Source organism: Schistosoma mansoni (genome assembly GCF_000237925.1).
Source record: "Schistosoma mansoni, WGS project CABG00000000 data, supercontig 0219, strain Puerto Rico, whole genome shotgun sequence".
Taxonomy (NCBI): Eukaryota; Metazoa; Platyhelminthes; class Trematoda; order Strigeidida; family Schistosomatidae; genus Schistosoma; species Schistosoma mansoni.
The window spans coordinates 309,940-323,076 of record NW_017386086.1 but is presented as its reverse complement, the minus strand read 5'-3'; the positions used below and the strand labels follow the sequence as shown (position 1 = coordinate 323,076).

At 35.7% G+C, this 13,137-nt stretch overlaps 1 protein-coding gene across 1 annotated transcript in view; it reads left to right on the top strand.

The window, feature by feature from the left end:
* Nucleotides 1-11,549: 11,549 nt before the first annotated feature.
* The window catches only part of Smp_098780 (forkhead protein/ forkhead protein domain,putative), a gene marked incomplete at both ends in the record, with an annotated part of 5,176 nt that continues 3,588 nt past the window's right edge, over nt 11,550-13,137 (top strand). The window contains one exon of the mRNA XM_018792242.1: nt 11,550-12,790. Within this exon, the coding sequence (XP_018647262.1) occupies nt 11,550-12,790 (1,241 nt within the window). The remainder of the gene's footprint in view (nt 12,791-13,137) is intronic.

Genomic DNA, 13,137 nt, shown 5'->3' with positions numbered 1-13,137 from the left:
CCGATGGGAATCAGGATTGAGAAGTTGTCAATTAGTAATTTTTCGTTCGTCAGTATCAAGTCTAAGCGTGACGGTATCTGACTGTTTCTCCAACGAGTTGCCGACTTCACTTTTAAAGTTATAAACCAACATGTCGTCACACACTTCCTAAGGAAATAGAATAAGCTTTTTAGCGCTTATATCGGGATTTTTTGATCGAGACGATAGTGCATTCGTATACAAATATTTATTCATTTATTTGAACACATAAATATTGGTACAAAAGGGAAGCATATACATCTGCGCCACAAAAGTCACCTGATTTACGTGAGGACTGGTATACTGCCCGGGCGGGTGCCCAAACCGAAGCCGGTGGTTTTCTTAGGGAGCCACACTCAGAGCCGTTGACCTAAAGGTTCAATCCACAAGGCAGTGGAGCAAAGTCAGGAGATGCAGTCCCATGTTAGCCAGTGACTAATAGTAGGTTCATACGCCATTTGTTTCCTTAGGATTCTTTATCCCATATGCACCATTGGTTTGGAATCATGGTTTCCCAACTCCCCTAGTTGGATCCTCCATATCCACAAACCCGGTCAAAGTGCTGGACATTTGCTGTTCATCCTCTCAATTTCGTAAGCAACACTGCAGTCTCGGGAAGGCAATGAGTAGGACTTCCCTGACAGTGTCTGTATACGCGTGGCCATGTTAGGGCATTTGAAGAAGGAGGGCGGGCTCTCCCCCACTCTCGGCCATACCAGGGCATTTGAGGGCTTAGTGTGTTCGTATCCTATTGATGTAGACGTGCCTAAACTGTGCTATATTTGTTAACATTAACTCAATGTCTAAAGACGAACGGGTCATGAAAGAATTTGGATACGTATGTTCTTGAGTGTATTGTAGCGATAAATGTATCCTATAGTAAGCAGTCTTGTAAGTCTTCGACATTGAAGCCGACCTCGCTTATTTTACTGGACACATTCCAGTTGAAGGCACATGATAACTCATCCGCACCACATTACACTGTGCTACTCATCCCTTACAACTACTAGCCAGATTACACCAAACAACCTTCGAAATACATCTTTGAACTCATTCATTCCTGGCTTCTAATGTGACTGAGTTGGCATCCTTTGGCTACAATTATGTCACAGACAAAAGTATCGTAAAATCCTGAATATTTGTTTCATCTTTAGTACACTTGAGTAATTGGATTAGATGTCATGTACGGTAATAACAGGAAATCAAAGTATGATGGAAATGAATAGACATACCTGGGTTGAAATAATGGCAGTGATAGATTAACTTTATAACTATACCTCTATGTAGTGAAAATATATATATAGGAACTGTGATAATAAAATATCCAGCAATTGTAATAGAATAAAATATATCTAGGATTGCATTAGACTCGTAGCGATAAATAAATTCCTTAAACCAATAGCTTTATAAGTCGTCGACATTTGATGCTAACCTCATTGATTTTAATCGAATCATCTGGCTGAAGTTGGATAAGTTGGAGGGAGAACCTTAGTTCACTGTTATCTATACAACTTGATGTCTAGTCAAATGCTCTAAAATATTGGTCGTTCACGCTGGTTATGAATTTAACACTACAGCTTTAAGCTGTCTTTCAAAATGCAAACTTGAGAGCGTGTTCGCGCCCTCACTTTTAATATATAAACCATGAATCGCGAAGACCCCTAACACCTACTTATATGGAGGTACTTCAAAGCACGTTATCTTAGAATACAATTTATCTGCATCTTCCACGATCATGACTTGAGCCAAACGATAAACGTTTGCTAAATAACCACTATAGCCAGAACCAAAATATTTAAATAATGGAACTTTTGTGACACCGATCAGACCTCTCAACAACATTTACTAATCCTACCAACGAAAGTCAACTAACTTTTATACTGATCAGCAAATAACTTTATAATTAAAAAGTAATGTTATCATACAAAGTCCATTCATTCAATTATTCGAATTACCTTTTCATTTTCTTTCCATATCTCAAAGATACTGCTATTATATATCCAAGTTATATCCATGTGACTTGATCATTTCCTAGTTTTCTGACTAATTCCTGTTAACTATCAATATATTGACTCATATAATTTAAGGCTTGTATAGAAACATGTCCTAAAGTTTTGTAAGGTCAGTGACATACACGTCCTGGGTCCTTTCGCACTTCATGATTACGTCTTTTTGTCGGCAAAGTGTAAGGTTTAAGAGTATTTGAACTATAGTATAAACTAGTAATCCCAGTAATAACACAATTTAATCAAGAAGTATTAGACGAGCACGAACGAATGTACTGTATTTGGAATTCAAAATCAAGCAGTCATCAATACAAAGAAATCATTGATTCATATAAACACCACATAAGGTCTTGCACAACTTAATCGTCAGCCACATGGATTCCATCCAAAGACTAGCTGGGAATTGACAGCAAAAGTGTTAGAACTGGACTTTAAAATACCATGGTCGAATCAGTACAACTATACTGACGTAGATGATTGATGTAGTCGATTTAAGGACACTCACCTCTAGCCTTCGCGTCTGTATACTCCTCCTTGTCAGCCAAAATCAAAAACCCACACCCTCTTTCTATTAAATCCTAGTGTATCCAAGATCATTAGTAGGAAGCATGTTATGTCGACGAACACGGAGCGTTAAAACCATTGACATTTGTTTGTTCTCATCCAAATTGAACTTAGCGGAATTTCATGACCGATTTAGATAGTTGCGTTTATCTTGCATATAGGTTCACCAGTGTACACGGTTACCTCGGTTGAATGAAGTGACAACAGGAGTAATAATCAGAATTATTGTCACTGATTCATAGAGGATGAATGCCATAATTTCCTCGTAAACGTGTTCAAAGATAATTTATTTAGCTGGATATTTTTTTAACTAGTGGTGTTATTTTAAATTAGATACTAGATTTGTTTTTGGGCCTTACATTCTTATGGTACTTATGCGGAAATCATCCGTAAGTAAGCTGATCAGTCTTGTTATTCAATAAACTACTTACTTACTTACGCTTTTTAACCCTCGTGAAGGAGCATAGACCTCCCACCTGCATTCTCCATCCAACCCTGTCCACAGCAATTCTTTCCGGTTATTTTCAGTGATTGTTCATTCTTCTGATGTCTGCCTTCAATTCTTGAAGTAATATGTTCTTTGATCTTCTTCATTTTCCCTTCCCTTCATGATTCACTATGATCAATGTTAGTTACATTTAATGACAGTATGATATTCACCATTGAAAATTTCCTAAATTGCTAAGATTCTGTTTTATAATTCAATTATTCCCATTTATAAATAAACATACATGATATAACCCAAACGAGTAATAGCATCTGATTGTTTTTTTAACAGAAAATCTAAATTAAAAGGTAATTTAAATGTGCTGGAAATTAGTACAAGCCAGTATGTTTTTGGATTATTTACTGAAAACACATTCTCACGTAATCTAACATTTATGGCAGATAATTTAAATGTCTGGAAGTAAAAACAAATGAGTATATATATATATATATATATATATATTCAAGACTTGATCATCATTATCATCAATTTCTCTTATCCATAAATCTTATTCACTAGTTTTCATCAATATGAAGAATATACATTAATCTATAAAAATATTTTTGAAAGGCGCCAATTTATTTTAATTTTCATTTCTTATGATTGAAACGATTTCAAAGATTTTTAGTTGTTTTTTTAAAATTCTTTTTAAAAATTTAAATATTTAAACATAGAATTACATATATTCATTTACCGATGTTCAATGCATTTAACTTGTACTTATTTAGGACAAAAAGTATCTAACACTAATGCATCAATTCCTATAAGGATTTTTCTTAAATTAATTTTCTTCTCCCTAAAAAAACTGTAACAGATTAATGAGGTAAAAGTATAATATAGGGACGAACTTAAAATAACCGCAATGAATTTCCACCTTGTTTTTAGTCGATCAGTAGACAGCTTTTATCAATGAATAGTTTGTAGGAAATAATAATAATACTGCAAAGTGTAAAGGGATATTACGCAATCAAAAAGTCTTTAAATCCCTTCTCAAGGTTAATCTTCATGTAAATCCAGAAATCCACGGCATATATACTCGTGTTGATGGATGTCGTTTGTGTATATTATGGAACTCTTAAAAGGACACATATAGATATTTTAGGAGTTTTCACGTTATTCCTAGCCAGGGTTATAATCTTCATCACAAAATGAAATTGAATATAGTGTCGAAATGCTCCGCACCAACATGGAGGAATGAAATTCGCCAAAAAATACGTAAGGCATGACCTGAATAGTTTATGCATAATTTATAGTGACATTTCATTCAGCCTATCCAACCACGTGTCACTCGAGCACTAACCGAGCGGTCTGGACCTACCAACACGACTCAGACGAAGAGTGAATGACTTCATAGACTGATTCTATGGTTCGATTCCAATGCACTTAGCCTCTCCTCAAACTACTCCTGAAGTTATGAGCGTTACTCATCGAGGCAGTCAGTGGTTGGGAATATGTAACACATGTCTTAACCAACTCAGTGGATGCAGAATCATTATTTTATCAACCGACTCTTCATATTTACACTAAGTGCCTTGTGTTCAGCATCACGATTACTCGCTGAGCTTTCCCAATATGTGCAAATAATACTTCGAATCCACTGTTTCAGTTCAATTTAGTTAATAATACGTTAAGAAAAGATGTTCTGCGATTCACGCAACCGACAGAAATGACTAACGTGAGGACAAAGATGATGCTACAGTTTGTAGTTTTTCCCACGTGTGGGATCGTGGATGCGAACTGACGAGTCACATACTAGGACGAGACAACCGTCCATTGCTTCTAGGTTTTCAATGGTGGTCTAGATTAGGTTGACTCATGTATTCAACTGCTAAAATTACTACAATCTCCACAAATACCCATTCTGATAAAAACCCATTTTATTTCATAACACTGTTAACTTAAACAGCGTAATTTATAAATAATTTCTTTGAATTGTCAATAAATAGTGGTTTACTTTAGAATGATTTGTAAATAAGTTTATCAAGTTGTTTAGGTATAACAACATACGAAAGATAGTAATATGTGTTTTTCCAGGTATTTTATTGTCTTGTCGGTAGAATATCGACGAGTAAGATACTCCCAATGGACATTTATTATATCTAGTCACATTTTTGCAATAAAAAGGTCTGTCAATGGAGACTGCTAATTATTGGAAATGGCCACTAAACTCTAATTTGAAATTCCCAAATATGAGTGAAGAAGTGTCAAGGGGAGGGTTGCGGGGATTCAATATTGCGCATATCCAATAAATGTGGTATTCTAAGTTATTGTGGATTAGTAGCGTACGATACAAATTTTTTTACTTGTAAACTTAGTAATGACAGATTAAATTACCAATTAAATGAGATGCATGATTTGTAGGATGGTCTACACTTTAATGAAATAAATGTGATATGATTAGTTGAAATATTCAGAGATTACTCTGTCAATCAATATTTTATAATAGAAAAACGGAATTAACAGAAAAACCGAACAGAAATAACAAATATGTAAAACCATATAGTGAGTTGTACCACTAGCAGTAAATTTATTCGAAGTCACTAAACGATAGTGAAATAGATTAAGTACATTAAGTAATAATCGTATTTAAACAGACTTGTGAGTTATATATTTGCAAGGTATTATCTATACTTCAAATTGTGTTAACGATATATACAAATGAATTTTGTTGAGAACAAGCGCCATAAGTTTTTGAAAGAATACAATTTGTTATAAGGTATAAATTTATTATTATTATTATTATTATTAGTCTAAGGAGGTTGTTGCTGAACTATTAACACAAATGTAATTTATCTTTAACCTGAAGTATTCAATTTGAAAGTACACATTTGATTATATTTAAGTATATAGATAATTAACAAAAGCTGAAATAAAACTAAGCTGTAATCATGTATTCCTTTCTGCAGCTTAATCAATAAAGGAAAAATTCTGAAAAAAAATATTGATGCAGGCTCAATTGGCTATGAGAATTTGGAATACTGTAGTTTGATTTATAAAATAAATCGTGCGAGATCGTGGATGGGAGTGCTCATACTAGAACGAAACGGGCGTCCATTGCTTCCAGGTTTTCAATGGTTGTCTAACATTGATCCATTCATGATATCGATACAAACTCAACATTCTCTACAACCCTATATTGATAATCGTTTTATTTCTGTGAAGAGTGAAGGTGGACTTTATTTTCACTGAACTGAATAACAAACCAACATATATAATTTCATGCATATGAATTTATCAAAACTGCTTAACGAATTCCCCGACTCATTTAGTTATTATACAATGAAACTTAACTATTTAATACATATTATCACAGACATTAATAATCCATCGAAAAAAAGTTAATATATTTTTGCACAAGTGGCAATGTAGTGAAACATGTAATGAATATTTCGTATGACCTCTATAACTCTCAAAATGGCCCATGTTGTTAGCATTCAAGACCCAATCTATATTAATTAAGAATTTCTGAAATAAACTACTGGGGGATGTGGAGCCGTTCATAATTGGATTCTTCAGTAAATGTCTTGAGATTACTTTAAATAGAATCCTATCTATTCTTCCTACGTACATGTCATTTCAGGTGTGCGTGAATACGGGAGTTAGCCAAGAGAGGTCCGTCATCTAAGTTATCTTCTCTGAGTAGGTTTTTGATGTATAAATGGTAATTAACTTGGAGTTAGGAAAGATCAGTCCAAAGTCGTTACTTAGTCGACTACTATTCGGCGAGCCAAAACAATCCCATTTGATTAGAATTTCTTTTGAAAGCTAATAACTTATGGCTTGATTTCATTTATTAACTCCGCCTGTAGCTCTTCTAGAGTTACTGTCGGTCTCAAGCCCGTGTAAAGGAGGAGGGTTGAGCATGTGGTTAGCGACCCCATCTCGTAGAAAAACTAACTCGCTAAAAAAACGCTAATCAGAAAAAACTAATTCAAACCACTTAAACTCTGGGAGTTGAAAGAAGAATTATGACGCCTCATGATGAAAGCCGAGATTTTTCGGAAGTCACGAGGCCGATGCCCCTTCTAACAACCAGAGCAACACTCTCTATAGGTACACGGAACGTCCGGACAATGTAAGAGACCAGGAAGACCATTCAAATAGCAATGGTAATGAGGAGATACAAATTGGCAGTACTTGGAATCAGCGAAACCCATTGAACCAAAGCTGGACAATAAAGGCTAGGTACAGGTGAGATGCTGCTGTACTCCGGTCACGAAGGGGAAAATGCTCCACACACTCAAGGAGTTGCTCTAATGCCGTCCAGAGAAGCACGAAATGCACTTGTAGGATGGGAATCTCATGGATCCAGAATTATCAAAGCATCATTCGAAACAAAGAAGGAGGGGATCACAATGAATGTTGTCCAATGTTATGCACCCACAAATGATAGTGACAACGACGATAAAAATCAGTTCTACTGGAGGCTGCAATCAATTATAGCTTAGTGCTCAAGAAAGGGTCTCATCATCCTAATGGAAGATCTAAATGCTAAAGTTGGAGTGGACAACACAGGATATGAAGATATAGTGGGATGACATGGACTGGGAGAGAGAAATGAAGATGGGGAGAGGTTTGCAAATTTATGTGCATTCAACAAATTGGTTATAGGTGGCACGATATTTCCACACAAACGTATACACAAAGCTACATGGATCTCACCGGACCACGTCACAGAGAATCAGATAGATCATATTTGTATCACTAAAAAATTCTGAAGGACAATGGAACATGTGAGAACAAGGAGAGGAGCCGATATAGCTTCAGATCACCACCTGGTTGTGGCCAAGATGAAACTGAAGCTAAAGAAACACTGGACATCTGGACAAACAGCATTACAAAGGTTCAATACAGCCTTCCTTTGAGATACTAACATACTCAACGAATCCAAGATAACTTTCAACAACAGGTTCCAAGATTTACAGGATCTACTGAAAGAACAACAAACTACGATGGAGAACAACTGGAAAGGGATTAAAGAAGCACTATTTTCAACGTGTTAGGAGGTTCTGGGTGGCAAGAAGCATCATAAAAAGGAATTGATCTTTATGGGAACCCTGCACAAGATTGAAGAAAAGAAGAACAAGAAGACAGCAATGAACAACAGTCGAACACGAACAGAGCAAGTCAAGGCACAAGCAGACTACGCAGAAGCGAACAAGCAAGTGAAGAAGAGCATTAAAGTCGACAAGCAGAAATACATGGGTGAACTAGCAACGACAGTGGAAAAATCTTCAAGAGAAGGGAATATGAAACAACTATATGATACAACGAAGAAGCTAGCGGGCAGATATAGTAAACGAGAGAGACCAGTCAAGGACGAAGAAAGAAAGACAATCACGGAGATTTAAGAACAGAGGAAAAGATGGGTAAAATACTTCGAGGAACTGTTGAGTAGGCCAGTCCCATTGGATCCACAGAATATCGAAGCAGCACACATACAAGCGACCGAAGAAATCAAGATGACCATCAGACAAATCAAGAATGGGACAGCGGCAGGACCTGGCAATATACTAGCTAAGGCACTGAGGTCAGACATTAAAGTAACTTCAAACATGCTTCACGTTCTATTCAAAAAGATTTGGGTGGAGGAACAAGTGCTGACGGACTAGAAAGAAGAACAACTAGTCAAGATACCAAAGAAAGGAGACTTGGGTAAATGTGAGAATTACAGAGGCATCACACTGTTGTCAGTACCAGGAAATGTTTTCAACAGAGTGTTACTCAACCGGGTGAAAGACGCAGTAGACGCCCAACTTCAAAATCAACAGGCTGGATTCCGTAAGGATCGATCGTGCACAGACCGAATTGCGACAGTACGGGTCATCTTTGAACAATCAATTGAGTGGAATTCGTCACTATACATCAACGTCATTGACTATGAGAAGGCGTTTGATGGTGTGGACAGGAGAACATTATGGAAACTTCTTCGACACTATAGTGTTACTGAGGTGATTGTCAACATTATCCAGAACTCATACGACGGACTACAGTGCAAAGTCATGCATGGAGGACAGCTGACAGATGTATTTCAAGTGAGAACCGGAGTCAAACAAAGGCTGTCTACTCTCCCCCTTCCTCTTTCTTCTAGTGATTGACTGGATTATGAAAACCTCAACATCTGAGGGGAAGCACGGAATACAATGGACATTTTAGGATCAATTAGATGATTTGGACTTCGCAGATGACCTAGCCCTCCTATCTCATACACAAGAACAAATACAGATGAAGACAACATATGTAGCAGCAGCCACTGCATCAATAGGCCTCAGCATACACAAAGGAAAAAACAAGATTCTCAAATGCACCACGGAGAACACCAACCCAATCACAATTGATGGAGAAACTCTGGAAGAGGCGGAAACATTCACGTACCTGGGAAGCATCGTTGATAAACAAGGAGGATCGGATGCAGATGTGAAGGCGAGGATTGGCGAAGCAAGTACAGCATTTCTACAACTGAAGAACATATGGAACTCAAACAACTGTCAACTAACTTCAAAGTGAGAATCATCAATACGAACGTCAAGACAATCCTACCGTACGGAGCTGAAACGTGGAGAACTACCACAACTATTGTCAAGAGTGTAAAAGTATGTAAAAACAGTTGTCTCTGCAAAATACTCAACATTCACTGGCCGGATACCATCAGCAACAGCCTTCTGTGGAAGATGACAAACCAACTTCTAGCTGAAGAGGAAATTAGGAAAAGACGTTGGAAGTGGACCGGACATACATCAGGGCAATCACCAAACTGCATCACGAGGCAAGCCCTAACTTGGAATCCGGAAGGAAAGAGGAAGGCCAAAGAACACATTACGCCGGGAAATAGAAGCAGATATGAAAAGCATGAATGTTAACTGGAAAGGATTGTCCAGGACAGGGTTGGATGAAGAATGCTGGTGTGCGGCCTATGCTCCTCCACGAGGGGGTAACAGGTGTAAGTAAGTAAGTCATTTCATTTGTTGACATTGAATACTTATCGATAAACATGAAAATTGAATATTCCAAATCACATTTTTTCACCATCTAAAACCCATATGAATGAATAAAAACATGTCTGAATTATAAATAGTCATGAAATTAATGCTCTGTAACCTACATGTTTCCGATTAAAAGTAACAATTTCTGGGGGATAAGCCCTAAATGTGCACTGTTTAATAGTCCTGATTTTTAGTAATAATTCAACTATATTTGAATAGATTAATCAGATATATTATGAATATCTATAAAATGATTGGTCATAACTGTTGCATTCTTATCGAACTACTAATAATAATGTTCATCGGTTTTTCAAATTATAAATGAAAATATCCGAATCATGTCTGACAGATAATTAATATAACTGAATAGTCTGCACAATTCAATTAGTCTTACTTACTGACAGATATATCTCATCTGTTTTAAATAAATTAGTTTCAAATATCATATCAGGCTGATACTAATAATTGTCAAAAATCCCACTATCTGTTTTCTACATATGTGTCTTAAATAGATTAACTTATCAGTTAAAATTCCCAAACACAAAAGAGGATACATTGTCTAAACCAAATCACTGTTAAACCATATACTAATTATTAATCGAACCAACTAGATCTTTGTATATCATAGGAAATACCCATTTAGTTAAAGTAAGAACGTAGTGAATTCCCCATAACTTACGAAAGACGTTTCTGTACTGCTGTTAACGTTTATTTAGTGTTCATTAAGTGGGTAGACTATGGTCAGTGTTATAGACAGAATGTAGTCCTAGTTAACATAGCCTCTACATTGTATGATGCTTTCTAAATTAATATTATTATGAATATCGTCAAGTCTTACAAACGAAGAAGTGTTTAAAATTTTCATTAAAAAATATAGAAACCTACATATCATTATTTTACAATTGAATTTAGTTATCATTAATATTATTATTCAAAGAGGACTGGAATATTAGGTTACTATGTGGTCAATGGGTTTTTTGAACAAACTTAATGTAAGCAGCTTCGTGTTAACGTGTGTTATCCTCACTATTTGAAGTCTGAGTGTTAATACGGAGTCATAATTACATTTTTAATCCCAAAAATTAAAGTTATTATTAGTACAAATTGATTGACCATATGAACGCTTCTGTTCAGCTTTACTAACTTCAATTCCCCTTTGGTCTCATTTTTTTCGACTATATTTCGACTGTATATTTTGATTGGTCAACTGTACGGCAGTTTGTCTATTGGATGATTAAAATTTCAAATCTAAAATAATATTTTGATTGGACAGATCAGTAGTAACATTTTACAACCAGTGTTTGATACAACTATTGTACCGATTTTTATTAAGATTTATGTTAAACTAGATTTTTCTTAATGAACTTTTCCTAATGAAGACAAAACAATTGACTAGATGATTTATCAACGGAGAATTTTTTTGACGACATTCCACTATCTGCCCAAAATTAAGTAACACATTTTACAATCAGGTTATTTAAAACACAAGATATGGAACAAAACATAAGTCCTTCTACAATAACAGTTGGCTTGTCTAATGCTTCAGGAAATACAGATTCTTATTTGAGACGCCTTGTTACAAAGTCACCATTAGAGGCAATGGCACAAAGATTTGGTCATGTAGTTCGTGAATTTCAGATCAATTTACCATCTCAGATAAACAAAAGATATGATAATTTACAATGTTCTGATGATTTAACCACCTTCCCAGTAAATCCTAGAACTACTTCCTCTTCGTCACTAATGTATCCATATTTCACTCCCATCCCTCCACTCCACTACTTTAATGCTGTAACTACTACTATTACCACCACAGTAACATCGATAGCAACCACTTCTATTATCAGTAACATTTCGCCTGACAGTAGTCCTCACAGTGTTTCTAAACTTCCTCTTCTACTATCAAAACCATCGTTTGATTATTTCCACTCAAAATTATGCGAAACAGTTTCAATATCAGAAAATCTATCTAAGATTACGTCATTTAGTGCGTTAAAACAAAGTTGTAGTCGAGAATTGCATAAAATGAATGACACTGATACTATGACTGAAGATTCCAGTGATCCTTTTATATCATCAGATGTTTTTTCATTAAACTCAGTACAACATTCTCATGAAAAACAAAACTTTCGAAATCCATTATGCGTTAGATCAAGCCATTTAAATAGTTTACAAGAAAATCAGTTTAATGAAACAAATGAATATGAACTTCACTCATTTGTAAACGAAGCTACAACTTACGGTTTGAATTTATCATTTCAAAATGATAAAATGACTAAACATGAAAAATCATACCATAATTTTGAAAACTGTCATCATGGTTTCTTGAATGGAACTAATCACTGTGATATGTCAAATTCAAATAACTTATCAATATTTGAATGTAAAAACTGTTCATATCCCAACAATTTAATAAATTCGAATCTCTGCCTTTCTAAATGTGATCATACTGAGGCATATTCATCATCAATGTTCAATAATTCTTCAGAAACATATAATTGCTCAAATCATTCTGTAAAATATCCAGCTTCACCATCAAATATTTATTTAAACAAATCAATACCAATGTTTTGGTCAAATGATTGCAATAATCCAAATGTGAAACCACCATTTTCTTACATTACACTGATTGTTTCAGCAATGAATTCAAAATTATCAAAAAAGATTACATTGAATGAAATTTATGCATGGATTATGCATACATTTGTTTATTATCGTAAAAATACAAGAAGGTTAGTACTGTGAGTTGAAGTAATTAGAACAGATGTCAAGTGATGGTAAGCAAAGACGGATAGTGGCTAGTAGTGGAATCCAGGACACACGTTTCGTCCCATTTGGGACTCGTCGGCTGGATATACCTACATCTCAGAGTTGATGTTCACACCAGGACTCAGACCCAGTACCTTTCGCTTCAAACGCCATCGCGTCATCCACTCGGCCACTGAGTCCTGATGGGAAGATTCAAACAAACAATACTAAATGAATTTAAACTTCACCCCATTGCACAAGCAAGTGGCTATTAGGACTCAGTGGCCGAGTAGATAACGCGATGGCGTTTGAAGCGAACGATACTGGGTCT